Source organism: Pimephales promelas, chromosome 9 (genome assembly GCF_988280905.1).
Source record: "Pimephales promelas chromosome 9, fPimPro1.hap1.1, whole genome shotgun sequence".
NCBI lineage: Eukaryota > Metazoa > Chordata > Actinopteri > Cypriniformes > Leuciscidae > Pimephales > Pimephales promelas.
The window spans coordinates 29,416,845-29,440,032 of record NC_142777.1 but is presented as its reverse complement, the minus strand read 5'-3'; the positions used below and the strand labels follow the sequence as shown (position 1 = coordinate 29,440,032).

The window sequence follows — 23,188 nt, the reverse complement described above, 5'->3', positions numbered from 1 at the left end:
CAGAGAGACGCAAAGCCAGCAGTCACAGACACCTAGAGAGGCCTATATAGGATAATTGTCCTATATAGACTTAAAGGGATAGTTCACTTTGAAATACATTTTTGATATGTTTTAGCTTACCTCAAGGGCATCCAAGATGTAGGAGTCTTTGTTTCCGCAGTGGTTTCAATTTTGATATTTTCAGGTCAAACCGTTCTTGTCTATCAGTCATATAATGCAGGTCTATGGTCACCACCTCAAATTAAAATTAAAGTCCAAATTAAACATGATTTAATGACTCGTAAATGCAAGTAAACATTGATGGCCTAAGACACGTAATGAGTGGTTTGTGTGAGAAAACAAACAGTATTTATATTGTTTTTACCTCTCGTTAACACAGACACAAAGCGCCTTCAGATCACTTGGATGTGGCTGTGGTTACAAGACGTAAAAACAATATAAATACTGTTTATTTTCTCACACAAGCCGCTCGTTTCGTGTCTTAGGCCATCAATGTGTACTTACATTTACGAGTCATTAAATCATGTTTAATTTGGACTTCTCTGTGCATGCTCTTTGAGGTGGTGACCATAGACCTGCATTATAAACGATTTGACCTAAAAATATCACAATTGAAACTACTTTACAGATCCAGTAAATGTCCATAAAAAGTAGAAATGTGATAAAACTTTGACTCTTCTATTCTCACATTGACATTTCACACATTATAGAGGTGGAGTTCATCATTTTGAAAGACTAAATCAGGAGTATCCTCATATGCAAACATATTAGACACTGTGGATAAAGCTTCACATTCATTACTGGCTTGGAAGAGTTTATGACCATCTAAAAAGGGAGATGAACACTCAAAGACATCTCAGATAAGCAGAAAGGCTGATAGAGAGGGAGAGTTTAATGGATGCATAAACCAACATGGTCCTGCTGTTGACCTGCTTTTTTTACGGTGGGGAGAGTCGTAAGAGGATCTGTTTGTTCAGTGGTGCTTTTAGTCAGGGTGCCAAACTGTTCACCAAACAGGCCAGCAAAGTGTCCTACACAGCATGACCTGTCTACAGGGTCATCGCCAGCAATGAAAATTCACAAAATCACTACCTTGTGCTTTATGTTTTAAGAATCTTTAATACTTTACAATTATAAATATGTTTATCGGGCATTAAAATCATTCCCCAATCAATGCTCTGTTAATCTCTTCAGCACAATCCCTAATGGAGGTTCAGCTAAACTTAGATTTACATGGCATGCTTTTTCACTTGTGTACTTACCTTGGTGTTAAAGCCCATTGCATTCTGGGAGGTTTTGTAGAGTTCAGGGTATTTGAGCATGTTCTCTTTCCTGCAGGAACGCTCGAAGATGCCAAGGGTCAGAGGAGGCAAAGCCGTAAAGATCTAATAAATACACAATCACAGAAAATGTAAGAATTGAAATACTAAATAAAAAAATCTGGAAACTAAACAAATGAAACAATGTTTAATCATGCAAATAATATAACTTATATATTATATAATTTATAATGAAAATAAATTGTACTCCAAAATGTAAAACAATAATTCATTAGTAGTTTCAGGCCCCGTCTACACTACTGCGTTTTTGCTATGTTTGCTATGAGACCTTTTGCTATGTTTGCACCTCCCGTCCAGACTAAACCGGTTTTAGTGTAGACGGGACAAAACGGAAGAGTTTAGAAACGATGACGCAGAGGCTGACGCTCGGCTCTATGATTGGTTGTCATCAGTCATGACGTGTCCTTCCCTGATTCGTCAGCCACTGTTTACACCGGCACGCGCATGCCCACTGTTGGTGAATGGTCACGTGATTCGCGTTTTCAGTCGTTTTAATGTGGATCAAATCTAAAACGCAGATAAAACGGTGTTGTGGACAGAGACCATATTCGTTTTAATTCTCTGTTTTTAAACGAAAACGCAATAGTGTGGACGGGACCTCAGACTACTGTTTCCCCCCACCACTGAGATGATATCCTCAGATATTAGTCAAAAGTTGTCATCGAATGAATGAATGAAGGAACACCGAATTAACTAATGAAAGAAAACCTACTGAATGAAACTTAACCGAATGAGTAAATGAAAGAAAACTGAAGAAATACAGTACATAAAAACTAAATACATTAATGAATGAACGAAAGAAAACCGAATGGACGAATTAAAGAACAAAAAAATGCATGAATGAAAACCAAGTGAATAAATAAATCCCCCCCCAAAAATAAACACCTAAAAATTCAAAGCAGTCAAAAAGGACTATTTCCAAGCCTGAGCACCAGACATTTTCGTTTGCTTGCTTGGTGCAGCTCAATGAGCATGTAACTTTCTGGCATTTATCATATTTGCGCTCCATGTGCAAAAACGATTCTGAACGAACATCTGCCACTGTGCCTGCAGCCTGTTAGCAGATCTCCTGGATGCTTTCATTTATCTGCGGTGCTCTAACGTTTCTTCATGCAGCAGCTGTTGAAAGCGAGAGGGGTGGTATTATGGTCCAGGGAGGGTTGCGGGGTCGGCTAAAGTAAGTGTCTCTCATTGGCCCAGCTGGAGCTGCCTGGCTGTGGTTGACATGGTCTGCTGGGCTTCTCCATTCAGGGGTGGTTTCGGCCTGTTGCATCCGACAGACCCTCTCTGACGTGATGGAATTCCTCCTCTCTCAGATAAAGAGAGAATGCACCGGTCCGAGTTGTTACGGGCCTCACAACGCCAATGATCCATTACATGGGTCTGACGGGAAGCCGTGTTCAAATTTTGTTCTTTGTTCAGGCGTAAAGAAATAATTTCTCGGGACAATCAGCGAGTCGGGTGGCCAAGTCATTTTTCCTGCTGCGTATCTTCGATTGTTTATGCGAGGTGGAAAAATCTCCTCCACCCGAAGCGTTTTTTTTCCTTCTTTTTTCGGAATAACTTTCCATCCTGTTGAAAACATGTTAATTAACATGATCAATTCCTATCACTAAACCCTAAGGCAGCCCAGTTCATCGGACTCCACCCAAACGGCCATGTGTGTGTGTTTAAATGTGGCTGGATTCAACCTGTTCCTTTATCATCCACCGCTGACCTGTTTAACTCGGTTCTTTCGGGTATGAGAGTCTGTTGTTGCAGCACATTCAGGACATAGTTCTGCGCACGGAGGGAATATGGACTTGACAAGCGGTCATAAATAAGAGGGAGATTTTTCATGATGGCGCTGACATGGGCCGCAGCAAAGGAGCCGTCTGGGGTGCCGCGGCTAATGAGTTTCTTGCCTGAGCGATACAGGGGAGGTGTTTTAACACATTCCCTCTCACAGTAATGAAGAGGGGAGAGTAAATCACACACACAGATGTGCGAACGCAAACACATGCACGCACACACTTACCACGTTGTACAGGCCGATACACCAGCGCTCAAAGAGAATCTGACCGGAGAAGCCGTTCACAAACGCGAACCAGATCTGAAAGACAAAAATATATCAATTGGTAAATGACCCATGTCAATATTTAGAACAGGATTCACAGTTTTACTCTTAGGTATAAGGGAGAAAAAGAAGTAAAAATGACAAAAATGTTATTTAAAAAATGTATATTTAATAATAATAACAACATAACACTAATAATATTTAGTTTATAAATATATAAATATGAAACCAACGGAGGAAAAAAAAGCATTCAAAAACAAGAAACAAAACCAGTCGTTTAGTACATATAATGAAATGCATTGACCCCCACCCCCCCAAAATAAAAAAAAAAGTAACTATATGCTTCCCAGGTTGTCCTAAAGGAAATGGTAACATATTAAAAGGGCAATGACAGACCATATGATAATCATTACTACATAAATGTGTGACTAAAAGGTAAATATATACCATCATTAATCATATATTCCCCACTTTGTGTGAGCTTAACTCTGGCTCCAAGCGGATTTTAATTTAGGTTGAGCGATGGCTGTTGTTTTCTGTGGGGCCTCTCGGTGCTCGAAATTACCCAAGAGAGAGTGATCTCTCATGAAACCGGCAGTGAACTGACCCCATCAGGCCTTTCTACAGTCTCATACACTGGATCACTGCAAATGGTTTGTTCCAAGATCAGTCTTGCTGGAAAAATTAAGTTTTGGGTCTCTTTTTCATACATACATTGGGGACCAAAAGTCAGAGACCACTCTTGAAAACAATACTGCTGTACATTTTTATAAAATAATATTTTTTTGAATGCAAGGAAGCAAAGAAATACAAACAACCCAATATAGACCAATAAAAATAAATAAAAAATACTTATTACATAAAAAATAAACTTATTAATATAAAAAGATTTAAAAAAAATGTATTCAATAGCCTACTTTTTTGATACACATTTAAATAAATGAATGGAATAACATATATTACAGTATATTTTGATGTAAAGATATGTGAGATATGTAAGAACAGTTAAGCTCCTGCTATTGCAAATATACTGCTACGGTTTTCAAAACATCTAAACATAGAGAAGCTCCACTATCTTGTCATGCGAAGCCACAACCCGGACTTATCACATCATTACTCAGCGGACAGCCCTGGGCGTTAGTGCTGGAGGGGTGTGTGTGTGTGTGTGTGTGTGTATGAGTGAGTGAGTGAGTGAGTGAGTGAGAGAGAGAGAGAGAGAGAGAGAGAGGGAGGGGGGGGGGGGGGGGAGGACTTCAACAGATCCCATGAATTCAGCAAGAGGGGATCAGAACGTACCAGCTTTCCCACCCAGTGTTTCATAGCAGAAACAACTGATCACAGATCAGACTTTCTATCACATAGCACAAATTACAACAGTACAAAAACAGCGCAAAATGACTAGATTTAACAATTTAAAAAAAGGAAAGATGTGAGTTATTGAGTTTGAGGGTGGACCAGGGAGAAGACCACAAATGAAAACGAGAAGAGAGAAAAATGTATATCTAAACCATATGCCATGGAGTTCATCACTTAATACCTCTATCAGTTCAACTTGTCTGACACATAACTCTGTCATAGTCATGTAGAAACTGGAGAATGTGATAATATCCCACAGCAGCTGTTATAAAGACAGCAATTTAGAGTGGAAAAAACAATCATAGTAAAAAATCCAGTGTCAGAATGGAAAAATGAAGACAAATCAGATATGGCAGAACAAAGGGTCATTGATATATACAATTTTAATAAGACAGTTCTCCAAATATGTTCACCATTTTAAAATACCATTCAAGTTTGGGGTGTGTAATTTTATGCTTCCCAAATCGGTACTTAATTGATCAAAAATAGGGTAGAAGTATTATGAAATATTATTACAATTTAAAATTAGTACATCGTTTTAATATAGTTAAAAGGTCATTATTTCTGTGATGGCCAAGCTGAATTTTCAGCATCATTACTCCAGTTCTCTGTGATCCTTCAGAAATCATTCCAATCTGCTGATTTGTTGCTAAAAAAAGGTTGAAAACAGTTGTGCTGCTTTATCTTTTAGTGGAAACCAATAATTATTTTTTAGGATTTTTCCATGAATACAAAGTAGTGATGAGTGATGATCCGTTACTTGAGTCAAAGCCCGCTCAACTTTTGCTTTCTGCTGTATTTTGGACCACATTTATTGTGAAAATATCTGTGTGGATGTGTGTGAGAGACTCGACTGTTGAGCAGACCCCAGGATTACTGCGCAGTGCCACGGGCAGGCGGACATTTCCCCGCTTCATTTAACTCCATTATGAAAGCGTGAATTGCTACAAATTTTTGGGGGTTTTGACAGGACCCCCTCCGACTGCAGCTCCCGCCGGTCCTCATACACCAGCCCCTCATTTAATAGAGCGAGCCAATGCGTGAAAATGTTCCCAAAACAAATGTCTGTCACCCCTCCCCTCAGGCCGCTTCGCTTCGAGAGGAAGAGAGGAGGATTGGCCGCACTCCCCCGATCCGACTCCCATTTTCCTTTCCATCAGGTGCATTCTACCGTGATATTGTTTTTAAAAGAGATTTGCTGCTTCTGAAAACCTTTTGCACACAGCAACATGAATAAATGACCAATGTCACATCACACACACTATGTTGTTTTCGTCCTCAAGCAAATTCTGGACTTGAGAAATCCCTCACACACACACACACACAATTTGATCAAAGGCCGCACGAAACACCACATAGTAGTGGCCAACAGCATGCTGGTAGTCAAACAGGTGGGTCAGAGAGCTGAATTAATGAGAGTCTGCTTCATTGAGGGGCTACGGGCTGCAGGATATTGTTGTGCTAAGTCAAAATAAAGCCTCTATTCATGAGCAGCAGTACATGCATATGAGAGAGCGTTTTGGCCTGGTCCTCAGGGTCCTGTGAGTGCCCCTCTCCAGCTTCCTTCAATGAGACAGATTCATTGATTTGCTCATTAGGGAGCGAGGACATAGTGTGGAGGGTTCTCTCTTTCTTCTCCTCCTCTGGCTCATTCAGAGAGGTTTGGCGTGGAGGTGTGACTGCCCTCTACCCTCCGCTGCACAATCTGAAAAAGCAAGATGTGTGTGTGTGTGTGTGTGTGTGTGAGAGAGCGAGATCGTGTGTCCCCATGAGACTTGTCCAGAGGGGCTCTTGCCGTATTTTTCAGGGAATTTTTAAATCAGTGATTCCACCCGCGTCCTCTGTACAAGGTTGGGCGGGAAGAAAGACAGCACCTCTTTGCTCTTTTACCATGTCTCTACTTGAAAATCCAGCTAAAACTAGCTTAGCTGTCCTCTCGAACATGGCAGCTGGTCCAGTGTGAATCTGGCAGACCTTAGACCAGCAATAAACAAACTACTGCATTGTAAAAATCCCAGCTTGATCACTTTAAACTAGTATTAGCTCTTTTTTTTTAGTAGGATGCTTATTCAAGATAGCCTGGTATCTCACAAAGGTCCCCACTGGCTATCCCATCAGGCTAGAAACCATAAACTCCCTATTCAAAACAAAAGCTTCATAAAACATAAAAGGCAGCTACATATTTTCAAGATGAAAAACACAATTTATACTGTGCAAGAAAAATATGAAAAAGAAATATTATAAACAACAACAAAATCAAATAAATATTTACAAGAAATGTAAGGAGTTACTGTTAAGGAGTTATACGAAGAGTTCAGATGCAAAAGCCTCTAAGTGCCGTTTGAAATTTTCTTCTAAAATGATCATTTTTATCAAGCTTGTATATTTAAGTTCAGTAATTTCACTTAAATGGCAATGAAGATTACCTATTAATTGTCATTTAAGTTAAATTACTGAACTTAAATATACAAGTTTGATAAAAATGGTCATTTTAGAAGAAAATTTCAAATGGCATTTAGAGACTTTTGCATCTGAACTCTTCATACTTAAATACTGAGCAATATTAATTAACTACTTAGTATAGTATATAGTGCTTAGTATAGAGTTACATTCATGGTTAGTTACTTGTAATTGTGCATAATTTACTGTTATAGTATAGTAAGTACAAGAAAGTAACGTGCAACAACGTCATCTAAAAATAACAGCGTGCACTTTCAATGTACTTAAAAGTGTACTCTCCCATGAAAAAACTGAGTAGTGTATGGTAACTGTTTAAGATGGTAACTGTTTTAAGATAATTTCTGATGAAATGGAAAGATTAAGATTAAAATTTGGACACATGCTGCTGGCCCGAGAATTTTCAGTTTCTGTGGTTCCACAATGGATGCATTGGTTTACGGGAACAATCCTTTCTAAAACGCATTAAACTTTAGTTTAAAAAGACGTGAAACTCACAGAGAGGTCTGGATTGTATCAGTGCACCAATGCAACCATTGTGGAGGTGGGGTGCAACCACAGAAACCGAAAATCTCAGGCCAGCAGCATGTGTCCAAATTTCAATCTTAACCATTATATTTCATCAGAAATGATCTTAAAACGGGGCTTTAAGTGTAAAATACTGAACTTGTCCTTTAAGGTTTAGAGGTAGGTTCAGGGTTAGTAAAATAGGGTTTATTTTACAGTAACAGGGTAAAGTGCTTCCAAATAAATTATCAGATTTTGTGTCACCATTGTCCTAAAGCAAATAGATAAATAATAATAAAAAAACAATTTATATTTACTTAAAGACTAAGATATTTGTTCTTGGTTTAAAAAAAGATAGCTGTAATTACAAAAAATTAAGTCAATAAATTCATGATATCGGTCTTTTAAAAGTCTGTTAAAGCAGAATGAAATAGCAAAATCAAATTCACTGAATGTTAAAAAAAGCACAAGAGAAACAAGATCACACGAATCTTAAGAATTTTTGTGTTTGAACTTTCGTTTTTGCGGTAGCTCTATATATTTCTATGGCATCGATGTTGAGTAATTAGCTGGTGAAGTAGATTTACTTGTAGAGCTAACGAAAGTTATCATTGGAATTGTAATGTTTGAAGCGGATGTCATAACAAATGTCAGTAGATGGGGAACATTTTTAAGCTGTTCATTCATAAATCCACAAGATCTTACCTTCATGCTGTGGAAATACAAACCGGAAGACAGAACACAACGAGCGCAGCACTGAAAGGGGGCGGGGCTACATAAGTTCTATACATTTTGTAGATTTTTTTCATGTCCCACTACCAATCAAAAGCTTTCCAACCATTTATTATATTATAGAACATTATTTCAAAACAAAAGCTGTTCTTCAGCACATTCTATTCAAAGATTCCTGGAAAAAGCATCAGGTTTTCCACAAAAATATTAAGCAGAACAACTGTTTTCAACACCAATAAGAACACCAAATCAGCAAATTAGAATTATTTCAAAAGGATCACGTAAAACTGAAAATAGCCCCAACCTTTTGAACAGTAGTATAAAACCCCCAAAATCTCTAGAAAACCTAAGAAAATGCAGGCAAGACAATAAAGATGGCCAATTGAATTGCAAGTGTGAGTGACAGAAGAATGGAAAGAACCAGTTGGGTGTTTTATATTGATGGCACCAGTGAGACTACCTCTTCTCAGGCCTGCAGTCTTTCTCTTAAGCCGGCTGCTCTGCCTGAATGAGGCTCTTGTAATTACCTCAGAAATGCTACTTGTCTGTCAGCCCTGCTGGTGCCTGCTGAAGAGCTGTCAATCAAGCTCTCAAGAGCCCAGCAGGATAATGACAGCAAGCGCTGCAATTTGGGTGTAAGGGAGGATTTTTGCATGTCTCAAAGTGGCTAATCCAATGAAATATTTTTCCCCCCTGTTAATTTTTGCTCATGTTGAAAGAATGTAAGACCACAAACCAGGGACTAAACAAACCAGCATGTCAAATGTTTAAGCTAACCTAAACGTTCAGTATTTGTCTGACAATGCAAGTAAGATCATGTGCCATGGTGTGGTTACATATGGTATAATACAAACCACTCTAGAACTCTGTTCCAAAACCTAGTGAGTTTCGTGCAGTCTACTGCCCACATAGACAGCTAAGGGAGCTTAAGGCCAATTTATACTTCTGCGTCGAGGGTACGCCGTAGTGTACATTTATACTTCTGCGTTCAGGTCTTGGTTGCTCTGCAGTGCTGCTCCGAAACACTAGTTGGCGGCGGAGGGTTTTAATGTTCCACTGTGTTTAGGTTCCTCACGGCTAGGTTACTACAAGCAATGGGGACTGAAAGAGAGCGGATCATGTTGGAGTTGAAGCTTATTGAGGTGAAAAAACAGTTAATTTTAGTGAAATTACTAAAACTAAAAGGCAGAAATGAGAGAAGACATCCGAGGAGATGGTACGTGCGGAAATGCGTAGGAGGAAATGCGATGCTACCAAGCCAACCAATCACAGATCTTGCTGTCGGCGTCGTCGCGATGTGTAGTTATATTTGAGGACGTGTGCGTCAGGCTACGGCGAAGGGTATGCGGTATGGTACGCGTCTGTGCGTATGCTACGTCATACCTGCTGCGCGCACCCTACGCAGAAGTATTAATTGGCCTTTAGAGACAATACTAACCGAAATGAAACCAAGAAACTGATTTGAACTGTCTGAACACAATTCATAAGCACACCACCCAGATACACTACTGTTCAAAAGTTTGTGGTCTGTAAGATTTTTTTATGTTTTTTATGTTAAAACGCAGTGATCGTCACTGTCACTTTTTACCCAACTGTCCAATCACAGTGGAGGGGCGGGACTAATCCCACACCGACCAACTGTCACAACCAGTGGTGGAATGTAACGAAGTACAAATACTTCGTTACTTTACTTAAGTACATTTTTCACGTATCTTTACTTTACTTAAGTACAATAAATAGTGCCTACTTTTTACTTTTACTTCGTTACATTTTGCAGCAATTATTATACTTTCTACTCCACTACATTTCTACAACTTCTGTTACATTTTCGTTACATTTTCTGATCAGTTTTTCCCCTGCCAAAACGTAATCTGACCGTCCGTTCGTTGCACGTTTGTCTCACCAGTGACGTTTGGTTGCCATAGATACAGTATCAACCCGGTCACACTAAATGCGTCTCACACGCAGTGTGTTTATCGTGCAACTCATACGCGAAAATTTGTTTTTACGTGCATAGGAAACACACCGTGTGTAATATATGTTTGGTTTGGTTTGGATTATGGCAAGCCAAGAGGTTCAGAATTACACCATAAATTAATCTCGTTTACTGCCAAACATAGTTATTAACATATAGTAAGGATAAGCATGATGTGTATATTGCCTAATTGCAAGCTTGTTTCAGAAATGGTGACATTTTTTTCCATCATTATTGAACATCATTATAGGAGTAGGCTAGGTTGAATGAGTTCGAATTAAATGTTTTATTAATCATTAGAAAATAGACATTAAGATAATAAATTGTTATGCAAGTACTTTTACTTTTAATACTTAAAGTACATTTAAAATAAAGTACTTTTTACTTTTTACTTAAGTATGGTTGTCATTGTGTTACTTCTACTTTTACTAAAGTAAATATTTATCTGGGTATTTGTACTTTTACTTAAGTACTGAGATTCAGTACTTCCTCCACCACTGGTCACAACATTCTTTCTATACAACAACCTCAACCAGAAGAGCTAACCGAACAAAATGGATGAAAAATATTTTTTTGGTATGAAACAAATTATCTGTGAAATCAGTTACAAGTAAACTGTGCTACATATTCCGTATCATAGCAACGAAATGTGTCAACGGAAAAAAACGCTGCGCTGCCAAAACGCTCTCAAGCCCACAAAGCACGGTGTCTTCAGCAGAGCGTCTGGCGTTTTCAGCTGGCTAAAAACGTTTTAGTTGACACACGGCCTTAGAGTGGTTAATTTATTTTAAACATTGTTCCTGAACATTATAACTCCAACGTTTATCTGTGCACTGCACATTTTATGGAGAACAGCTTGTTTTCTGTTGCTTTTGTAAGCTCTTGCTTTTGTAATACGGTTCACCATTCCTTAGGAAAATTAACCATGGTTTTGGATCGATTACTGCTTGTATTACCTAATTTTCCAACATATATCACAATTAAATGGTGGATAACATCGTATCTATAATGTATAAGAAAATTACATACCAAAAAACAAACAAAAAAAAACATACCACTCTGAAATTTCTGGTGAAATCCGTTCTTGCAAAGTCTGTGCATGAAAACCGTTCTACACGTCAAGGTCAGAATCGGGCTCAAAATGGTATGAAATAACCTTAATATGTACACTAAAAAGAACTCAGTTATGGCGGGACACTAAGCGGTGACAATAATAACACCCTTGGCCAGCTAATCAATCACAGCACATTTCGTATTTCGGGAAGGCTTCATCGAAATCGGCGTTTAGAAAATAATTAGTTTTTTGAACAATCAAGCATGAAAACATATTCTAGTTCACCCCAAAAACTAAACCAATACTTCATAAAAGGGCATAATAGGACCCCTTTGAGAAATTTCTGGTAACATTTTGAAATCGATTCTGTGACAGAAATGCAGCTATGATACCTTGAAATGACGTCTTTGTTTGTTTTGAATTCGGCAGGTAGACAACCCTTGGTAAAAGTACTGTAATATAGCATTTAGGACTTCAACACTGTATGCTTAAAAGAAATCTAAGATGCGCACATATAACCACACGTTGAGAAGGCTAAAATGGCTAACATCCTTATTTCACTTTCATAAGGTAAAACCCTGGAAAAAATGAGATGTAGAAAAGTCTTCACGGACTAAAATGTAAACCTATTAGGCTGACAAATGTATCCCTTTAACCGAGCCTTGGGAAGCAAGTGTCTAGAATGTCAGGACCTTACAAAACAGAGGTGTTTTTGGTATGAGGCAAGGAAACAGTAAAGCTTTGGCCTATTATATTTAAAAAGCCCCTTATGAAGAAGGGGAGTGCATTTTCTGCTCATAACAAAAGATGGGTTGAGAAGGAGATACATTCACCTCCAGGAGCTGGGTGCTTTTCAGTTCTCTAGGAGATTCAAAAGCAGAGCTTAAAGAGAAAAGGACAAAAAGGAAAAGTGGCTAGAAGTATTTGGAGGGTGTGTTCGGGTAAGGCCATTTTAGCTGTTCCTGTGCCACTTCTTATGCAAATGAAGAAAAAAAAAAAAAAAGAGAAGGAAAGCGATGCTTGTTTCTTGATTGATGAGCAAGGGCGAAATGCGATCACAGTCAGAAATGTTTGTGTTCAAGGGGAACTTTCATTGTGGAACACAATACACCAACCCCACGGCAAAACCCAAAAGAAAAGTACATGAAAGCCACCCTGCACGAATTGTACAAAAAATGTTTAAAATATCATATTCATTGAGTGATAATTGCTAACAGCAACAGGGCTCAGAGATTCTCACAGGTTTCAATCCACTGAATTTTAAAATAAAGGAAAAAAGCATCATGACTTCACTACATTTAAGAACAAAGACCACAGCAGCTTCCCACATCTAAGCAGCACAGAAGTGTGTAAACAGGAAAAAGCCTGTATCATTCAGTGAGGGTAGAAGAAAAGTCCTGATTCATCTCCTCATTCTTGTTCTCACAATCTACAGCAGCACTGGATGCCAACACAGAGAAATCTAAGGGGCTTTTTCAGAGATTAACCACAGCCCATAAAACAAAATCAAGATGAAGGGAAAGGGGTCCATGGGTCAAATGGCACACAAAAGCAACAGGGCAGAGGGGGAAAAAAGACAGATTTTTCAAGTGCTCATGTTTCTGCTGGGATTGTAGCTCATGAATACTGGTGTTGGCATGTTTCAAATCTTAGTGAGTTGCAAGAATGATAAAATGCATGGATAAAGCATCAACTGCACAGCTAATGTGAATGCTTTACTCTTTACTTGGTAAACTGTAAAAAATATTGATGGTTTAACTTAAAAAAGTAGGTGACCTGGTTGCCTTAAATTTTTAAGTTCATTGAACTGGAAAAAGTGAGTTAATACAATGAAGGAGAATGATTTAATCATCAGAAACTCAAAATTATATGTTATCTGTACTAAATAAATTATTTAAGTTGATTTGACAAAAGAAAATATGTTGTGATAACAAATCTTGAAAATATTTTTTACAGTGTAGCATTAGAGATTAAAAAGTGTCTTGTATTTGTCCATTAATTGCTCAGCAATAATCAAGCCCAAATCATATTGTAATTATGATTTTCAAACTCATTAGCCAACACCACCAAGGAAAATGGAACATAAGATGTTTACATCTGGTCATATGCTTTACATTTTGCCTGCTAGCATGAGCAAAGGTCCATTTAATGCATTTCAGAGACCTGTGACATTAAATAAAGAGACTTAAATGGTCTAATGTTGCTTCCAGACCGTTAGTCTACTAGTATCTCTTCTTTAGCTCAAGGAAACCTAAAGATTGTCCTCAAGGTGTAATGTCTCCTAAAACAAATGTGTTCTAGATCAAAACTGCCAAACACCCCTCATGATAAAGCTGGTGCTGATAGCAGCCCTTTAACTTGTCAGGTCAGGTCTCTGAACCGGCTATCAGCACCAGGCCTGGAAACTGTCAAATACTAATCACAGACGGATGGCCTGTGGGCTTCACATCGACAGACCCCGCATTCCTACAGCAGGACGGAGACTTTCCGCTACCGACATGCATTCAATGTCAGTTAATTTCATCAAAGAGCGGTCATTCAATCTCCTTGAAATAGGCATTAATGGTTAATACAATAACAGGCATGGTGCTGCTTAGTCATCCATTTTGTACTGTATGTTGCATGAGTGTTGAAACAACATGAGTGAAGTAGACAGTTGAAAATCAACTTAATTTCATACTTTCTTACCTCAATGATGTACAGCACAATGTTCTTGTAAAAGCAATACAGGATGCACTTGGCAACGCGGTTGTAATTCCAAGCACCGTGAACCAGCAGAAGATTCTTCAAGTACTTGAACTGCGAGAGAGAAGGGAGGACAGAGATAAGTTCATTAAGGCCTATCGTTTACACAAGATCTGCAGTTCCCCAGCCAACACAGACAGCTCTTTTGGATTCGAAAATAAAGAGACAATCTTCCATGCTGGGCAACAGGAAGCCTGGAGTTCAGGGAAAAGACTAACACTCTCACCCATATTCCAGCAACAATCTGTCTTGTAAGACTTTGTTAGTTGCTGAAAAGCAGAGGAATAGAGAAAAGCTTTTGCAGCTTTAAAAGAAAACAAAGTGATTTTTGGGTTACTACACCAAGTATTTTTTTTTTTAAATCTGCCTCATATAATAAAAAGTTTATTAGCTTGACCTGCTGGTCAATGAAAATGATTGTAAATCTCCTCGTCATGAAATCTAAGAAAGAAAAATTTAGATTCAAATGGTACGTAATCTAATCAGAACGAAACCCAACACCCAAACTGTAGATACAAACTACTTAAATCATCTGGATTCTGATTTCAGATTTACTGAATATAAAGTGCTGTTTGTGTTGCCGTCACAGTGTTTAACTTTCACCAAGCCAGAAAGATGTCTTTTTTCAAACAGTAAATGAGTAATCACTCCAGTTTATAATGTTGCTTCATAAATGGTTAAATTTAGCACACCACATGCCAAAAGGCCAAAACGCCACTTTTGCTTCACGTCTGCTTAGGTGGAGAGAGAGCGAACACTGCATGATTTTACATGCAAAACAATAGTACGCAGAAAATTCAAAAAATCGTCAAAATCTAAACACTGTAAAAAAAAATATTGATGGTTTAACTTAAAAAAGTAAGTAAACTGGTTGCCTTAAAATTTTAAGTTCATTGAACTGGAAAAAGTGAGTTAATACAATGAAGGAAACCATCAGAAACTCAAAATTATATGTTATCTGAGCTAAATAAATTATTTAAGTTGATTTGACAAAAGAAAAAATGTTGTGATTACTACACTGTAAAAAAAATATTGTTGGTTTAACTTAAAAAAGTAAGTAACTTGCCTTAAAATTTTAAGTTGATTGAACTTTAAGTTTAATTTAATTGATTGAGTTTAATTTAATCATCAGAAACTCAAAATAATAAGTTATCTCAACTAAATAAATTATTATAAAGTTGATTTGACAAAAGAAAATATGTTGTGATAACAAATCTTGAAAATATTTTTTACAGTGCAGAGATGTGCTTTGCTCACTAAATAAGCCCCCCTAAAAATTGAGTTTCTGAAATTGAACCAATAAAAGAACGCAACTGACATGTTATCAGTTGCAAAGTGTAAACGGATGTAAGTTTGTGCGTGTTAAACACACTCACTATAATCTATTGCAGACATAAATGTGAAATGCAAACAGATGAACTCGTACAGGTGCTCAAGATTACTGGTTTACTGGACCCTCCATGACAGTGTAAACAAGTAATGTGTTCCATGTAAACATGATCAAAGGCGCTATCAATGATCTAGGGATGCCATGTTATATTTCCTCAAGAGCACCATGAACGTGACAATGCTATAAACATCATTCCTGTAAAACAAACTGCTGGGTGATGAAGGCGGGAACGGCAGGGTGGAATGTAAGGGGTACGGAGGGCTTTTGAGGGGCACAGGGGGTGTTTGACCTCTGGATGTGAGGAGAGCGAGTTGATGACAGACAGACAACAGTGGAGTCTTAAATTCTGCTGATCTTTAGAGGGCCTGATGTGGGGTTGAAGCACAGTATAAAGAACTGCACATAAATCAAATATAATCATATCTTCAAAAGAACACCTCAAACAAAACTCAAGATACACTGTTCAACAAATTACTGTAATACAGCAGTGATGGTGGAGCACCAGTAGTCTGTGAAAGAGCTCCGTTCTGAGATTACATACATACATCCTGGAAATAACATCACAACAATTATTTTTCTATCAAGAGGTGCATTCATTTTTGGTCAATATCTTGTATTGAAAATGCAAACTCAAGCACTCTCTAAAGTCTACTGCAGCACATCCCAAAGACATTCAATCAATGTAAGGTCTGGACTCCCTCCCAACCATTCTTTCACAATTTGAGCCTGATGAGTCTTGACATTGTCATCCTGGAATATGGCCATGATGTGTATTTCTACATGGTTGTTTAAGAACTGAAATGGTACACACACCATCAATTAGGGTTAAAAAGAACGGTTGCCAAACACATAACATGCTAGACACACAATAATTACTGCAATAATGATCCAATCATAGATTCTTAAGCATTTGCCATTAAAATCCAAACAGCAACTTATTTTTCCAGGGCAGCGTGCATATCTGTGTATATATATATATGAAGAGTTCAGATGCAAAAGGCTCTAAATGCCATTTGAAATTTTCTTCTAAAATGACCATTTTTATCAAGCTTGTATATTTAAGTTCAGTAATTTCACTTAAATGACAATTAATAGGTAATCGTCAATGCCATTTAAGTGAAATTTCAAATGGCACTTAGAGGCTTTTGCATCTGAACTCTTCATATATATATATATATATATATATACACACACACACACACACACACACACACATACACGTACATACTCTGTATATATGAATAGCAGATAGATCTTCATCTAGTTTAACAATTGATGAGAAGCAACATTGTGAAAAGCCTTGAAGATGATGTATGCATACTAGCTGACAGTAGTGTACATAAAAGTTTGGCGTCTGATCCAGCATATCACATATGAGCCATTTTGCTGGAAGGCAGTTCAAATGACTTTCTATGAACCTATCTGCATTCCCCAGCACCTCCACCCGTTTCTACCAACAATATGACGGAGGCACTTAAGAAAAGACAAGATGCTTTCTTGAGTAATCCGATGCAAGAGGCCAGTGAATGGACTGCTCGGGGCAGTATAGAAAAACAAGTGTGAGGAGGGATGTTTCCATGAATGGCACAAAACATTGTGAAACAAGGGAAAGAGATAGAGAGCGATGTTGACAGCGATCCATGATACTTGAGCTCTTCTTTTGCTAAACGCACAATGAAGATTATGCTGTATCAAAATCTGTGAATTACAAAACATCTTTTAATTAAGTTTACATAAGAAGGACAGGTCTCATTTCACCGTTAGCAGGGGTTTGAGTAAGAGAACACCCCAGCTATGTAAACCGACCAGACCGACCTGTTTTGGTATCTCATACTGCAGAATCTACGAGCCACAGGTTTTAACTTTTCAACCTAGATTCATAATCTAGAACCAGATTCATTTTCTGGGAGTCACATAGTAGTGACATGAGACAGAAGTGTTAGTTTAAATAAAGAACAGACACTTGCTTCAGGTTTAGAAGAATTATATACTATATATATATATATATATATATATATATATATATAGTATATAATTCTTATATATATATATATATATATATATATATATATTTTACAAGTGTAATTTGATGGTTTCTCACCTGTGCAATAGAGTAGTCTGATGAGTTGGCAGCCTGTAGTCCTTCATTTCCAGAGATGCCAACACCCACATGGGCAGTCTGGATCATGCCCACATCATTGGCTCCATCGCCAATGGCCAGAGTGATCACTTTCACCTGTTTCTTCACCATCTCAACCACCTCAGACTTCTGCAGAGGCGAAACCCTGCAATAAATAAATAAATCAATAAAAATTGCGTAAACTTTGCTCTGATGTTAAAACATTATTTTTAACATTTCTCTATGGCTAAAATTGCCATTTTATATCTTTTCACAAGGAAATAAATTAGGGATTTACAGCATTTTTGTGTATTTGCAACGGTCCCTTTAAAGAGGGATCTGAAGCAATTTTTCTTGTTGCCAATTATTAGTGCTGACAACCATTTGATTTCTTAGCCGTGTGTTGTGACCTCAACAGCTGTTGTCACATTTCAACTTCAGGATGAATTTAGTCTTCAAAAAGAGGACTTCAAACTCTCATCACTGAAATTCACTGCTCAAATACTGTAGTAAATTAGCACCTAAAATGATAGCTTCTGGTTTTCCATTTAAAAACTTTCCCATCGTTGTCTTTCGAAAGAAAAATGTCACACTTTTTTAGTCTTTAAAAAACAGAAAGAAACTTGTTTTCTATTTGAATACATATTTGAAAATGTATTCCTGTGATATAGCAAAGCCATCAATCGTCAGTGTCACATGATCATTCAGAAATCATTCTAATATACTTATTTGCTGCTCAAGAAACATCTCTTAAAAATAAAAAAATATTTTTGTGAAAAACATTTGTGATTATTTGATGAATAGAAAGTTCAAAAGAACAGAATTCATCAGAAATAGAAATTTTCATTTTGTCAAGTCTTTACTTACACTTTCAATCAATTGAATGAATCTTGCTGAATAAAAGTTTTTATTTCTTTAAAATAATTGGAGTGTGTGTCCTATTAATTCTTAAAATAACACTCACTATTTAGTAATTGGATCATTTTTTTAGGGGGGACTGAATTAAAGGAACAAGTGACTCACAAATTGAACATTTACATAGACTGCAAGCAAGTTTTACAGAAGTTCTGCACATATTTCCAGCTGTTTAAATATTTTAGAGAAACCAGAAAACTTGAAAAATGTCTATTTACTATAGAACGTTCCAGGACTTATTCATTTCCCAAGCCCGGTTGGATATTTCCAGGAAAACGGACTATAATATTTCGGAACGGATGAATCCACACCTTAAAGATGCCCAAACCTGGCAAATCTGCGATTAAGAAGATGGTCGACATGAGCCCAGAATCCCTGACCTTTAAAAAACATATACAAATACTAGCAGCACATTACAGTACTGTATCATTCATGTCAGCAAATGAAATTAAGGTCTCGCCTTTGGCTAGAAAAGCTCCTCAGGGGTTTTACCCTGGCTTAACATTCACAGGTCATCCTATAAGCAATGAACGTAGAGTGATGTAAGACTCTCCAGTGAACCGGAGATTGCTGCCGATATAGCAGGAGACCTCTGGAGTCAGTTTAACGTTCATTCATCTACAGCCACAAATCTGGTCTCCTCTGGACACCGTGTGGCTGTCCTTGTGTGTGTGTGTGTGTGTAGTGAGCAAAAGCAGAGCGGATAGATTACATCACGCATTGCATAATGGCTGTGACACCTGTGGTGTGCGTTGTTTCTGGAAATTGACACTGATTTTTGGCAGATCCTTGTCACGCTCAATTGGTTCCTCATATGTTTCTCTGTGCAGCGTTTTTTTGGAATGGTTCATTCTAGTCTGCTAACACACAGTTTAACTTTGTAGTCAGAATGTCTGTCAGATATTCACAATCTACTATTATAAAAAATAACACTCATTAGTAAATTGCTGCTTTGAGAGCTAGTATAATTATGTTTATTGGGAAGGTTGTGACCTAAAGGGAAGGTAATTTGTTCCTTAAACAGTGCAGCGGCAATTCCCTGTAATTGTCTGCCAGTCACTTGATGTTTTTGTAAGTGTAGAAAAATGGTCAGTGATGCCGTCAGTTCCCTGGAGGACAAAAAGGGTAATTAAAGGGATACTCCACTTTTTTTGGAAATAGGCTCATTTTACAACTCCCCCGGAGTTAAACAGTTGAGTTTTACCGTTTTCGAATCCATTCAGTCGATTTTCTGATATTTCGAAGAATATCAGTAACCAGACAGTTTCTGGTCTCATTGACTTCCATAGTAGGAACAAAATATACTCTGTCTGTTCACTGATATTCTTCTAAATATCAGAAAATCAGCTGAATACATTCGAAAACGGTAAAACCCAACTGTTTAACTGTGGGGGAGTTGTAAAATTAGCCTATTTCCAAAAAAAGTGGAGTATCCCTTTAACCCACAAAGATATTTACACCCACCTGTGAAATAGTAAAAATTTAAGCAGAGCATGACAGTATAACTTCCTGTGTATTTTGGTTCAACAATGGAAACATTTAAAATAATTTGATTACAGAGAAAATTTGTAATAACTGGACTCTTTCATTAAAAAAAATACATACGTACGAAAACCGAAGGCATTATTTCCACATTTTCTTTTCCTCTACTTGGATTTGTAGCAACAGTTTCTGATGTCAAGGACAATCAAATACAAATAACACCCTTGTGATGGACCTCCTTCATAAAATAGAAAGGGAGCTTGACATTTTCATGCTGCGAGAGCCATTCAGATTGTGTAAGAAAAACATTAAGCATTATATATGAAATATTTTAAAATATACTATCACTTGGTGTCCAAAATTAAATTACTAACTAAATTACTAATTAAATGACGACTTAAGCCAAAAGTAACTGAAATATTATCTGGATACGATTTCCGTTCAAGTACCCACTTAAGTTCTTTGTTTTTTTATGCCCAATATTAAAATATAAAAGAAATATCTCAATTCAAATGTAGTTGTATTATTTGTATATGGAACTTTTCATGGACCCCCATATGGCCCCCATTATGAAAACCCCTGGCTCAACGGATCTTTAACATTTGATACTCTGTAAGCGTTTGCTACAGTTAGTAAGTTATTATTTCTGATTTTCAACTGTTACTGTTACATACCTGCAGCATATCACAGCCTTGCAGGAAAGAGCCAAATCCAGGAAATACTGCCGTGCCCCGAAAGTGAGGGCGTACTTCAGCGTCTTCCCATCTATGATGAGAGCGAAGTCGTTTTCCTTGTGCAGAGCATCTCCCAGAATGCCGCAGTGATGGCTAAGGGTCTCCCTGGTACCCTGCACACAAACATGAACAGAATAACGTATAATATTGATAAACATTTCATGCGAAATGACATTATTACAATTGTATAACTGACTAAATCAGCCGGAATGTAAATATTTCTCTGAAACCCGTGCAACTCAAAAGAATGAATTCATTATGATAGGGATTTGTAATGCAATAAATCATAAAACTGTTCAGAGATGTCTGATGAGAAACCACACAAGAACACTGGGATAATTTCCCCCTTTTCTTTTTCGACGCCAAGGTCATCAATCCCAATAATAACATGGGATTTTGCAAGCAGAGTACCAGACACTTTTGCACATGGGGTTTACGTCTGTTTATTGTCAATGCACAGGGCATCAAAGTGAGAACGCACACACGGCACGCTTCATTACGGAGAGAGTAAAGCCAAAGCTGGGTGTGATGGTTCGTTTGTTAGAACAAGGCCTTTCAATGGCCATGACCAGGAAACACAACAGCATAGGAATGTACCCTGAGCACTAGCAAAGCTGCAGACCTCCCTCTTCTCGCACTCTCGTTTTGGTAAAGCAATCGAAGAGAGCATACGTCTGGGTTTAGGGGTTATTTTAAAGGAATGTTCTGTCCCAGCTGCATGGGCTCAAATCGGGAGCCAGGAATATTTCTGCGTGTTGATTAAACCTGGAAGATCTTAATGAACACTGACTGGGCCAAAGAAAAATTGGGATCTTTGACTTGACCTGACTGTTGTTTTATATGAAGTTTTAATGGCGAAAATTGTACTTTCAGCAGAAAATATACCTCGTAGTAAGAAGCTGTTATTTTAGGGATTCGGGACGTGTGGGAGGACGCTTCTTTGTTTGGATTAATGCTGCTGTACTTTATATAAATTTCCCATAAAATCACACATCTGCTGGCTCTCATGTGTAGGAATGATAGGGCACTCATAAAACTCCCGAATTCCGGGAGTAGAGGGAACACCGCTCACCGTATCTGGACACAACTACCAAAAAAATAAATAAATTGGTTTCCCCTATATTACCTATAGCAGATCTGACACAGTGTCTACACCGGACGCAACAAAGCGACTTTTGCAAATGCATTTGTTCATTAAAAATAGAACAAAGCCTCAATTTACTGTCGGGGATTTAGTGTAGACAGAATCACTTATTATAATGGGTTCTACTTGCTTCTGTTGCGTTGCGCCACTCACTTCTGGTGTAGACACGGTGTATGAGTGAATGTGAATCATTTCAACAGAAATTTAGTCTTTGCTCAGGGAGGCTGGTCCTCACAGCTTTAAATCCCTGAGCATTGAGGGTAAACAAACTTGTGCATGTCTCTGTCTGTCAGCTCCTGTTCAACAGCTGTCTAACATGTTTTCTGGCTTCAAATTCCAACTAAGTGAAGACCATGACACAAACAAGCTCTTCTGTATCCGAGGGATAAAACAATAACTAATAAAAAAAAAGGTTTATGCTGAGCAGACAGGAGCGAAGACTAAACAATTTAAAAGTAAATCTAAATGACACCATATTTGGCTTAATGACACAGACATTTGAAGTTAACTCCCGTCATTTAAGTACGCAGAAGACATCCACAGAAAATATGACCAAAAACAAAAAGCTGCTGATGTTACAGAAAAGTGAAAAATGTTATAGTATATTATATAAATTTATACTAATGTAATGTAACATGATATAATATAATGAATAATAAATCAGATTTAATATTTTATAAACATACAATAATGAAAGATGTGTAATATATGTATATGTATATACACAAATAAATATATACATTTTTTATATACCCTAATCATTTCTTAAAAACATGAATTCATTACTTCAATGAGCTAATTGTTTACGTCTTAAATTAATAAATTGTTTAAATTAATACGTTATTAGCTAACTGTGTGATTTGTATTATGTACTGAATGTATTTCTGAAATACATTACTTGGACACAGTCACATCTAAAAACATATCAATCTAAGATGTAATGTAGACATGAATTGTCTATGAAGCTGATTTGAAATATGTATTGTGAAAAGTGCAATACAAATAGGTTAGAATGTGAATTGAAATTGAATGTACAGTATACATTCATATACGCATGCATGCATTGCACACACATTATGTATATATATATACATGCAGAAATGAATGATTAAATAATGATTAAATAATTACTTTTGATAGCAGTGTTATTTTAAAAAGTTATTTATTCTTATTATTATAACA

General features: G+C 37.4%; 1 protein-coding gene across 5 annotated transcripts in view; it reads right to left on the bottom strand.

The window, feature by feature from the left end:
• The window catches only part of atp8a1 (ATPase phospholipid transporting 8A1), a 157,538-nt gene that overhangs the window by 22,601 nt on the left and 111,749 nt on the right, over window positions 1-23,188 (bottom strand). For all 5 annotated transcript variants that reach the window (XM_089134958.1, XM_089134960.1, XM_089134961.1 and 2 more), the window contains 5 exons: window positions 20,803-20,975; window positions 17,714-17,897; window positions 14,166-14,276; window positions 3,358-3,432; window positions 1,263-1,385 (listed from right to left, as the gene is read on the bottom strand). In XM_089134958.1, the coding sequence (XP_088991084.1) occupies window positions 1,263-1,385; window positions 3,358-3,432; window positions 14,166-14,276; window positions 17,714-17,897; window positions 20,803-20,975 (666 nt within the window). The remainder of the gene's footprint in view (window positions 1-1,262; window positions 1,386-3,357; window positions 3,433-14,165; window positions 14,277-17,713; window positions 17,898-20,802; window positions 20,976-23,188) is intronic.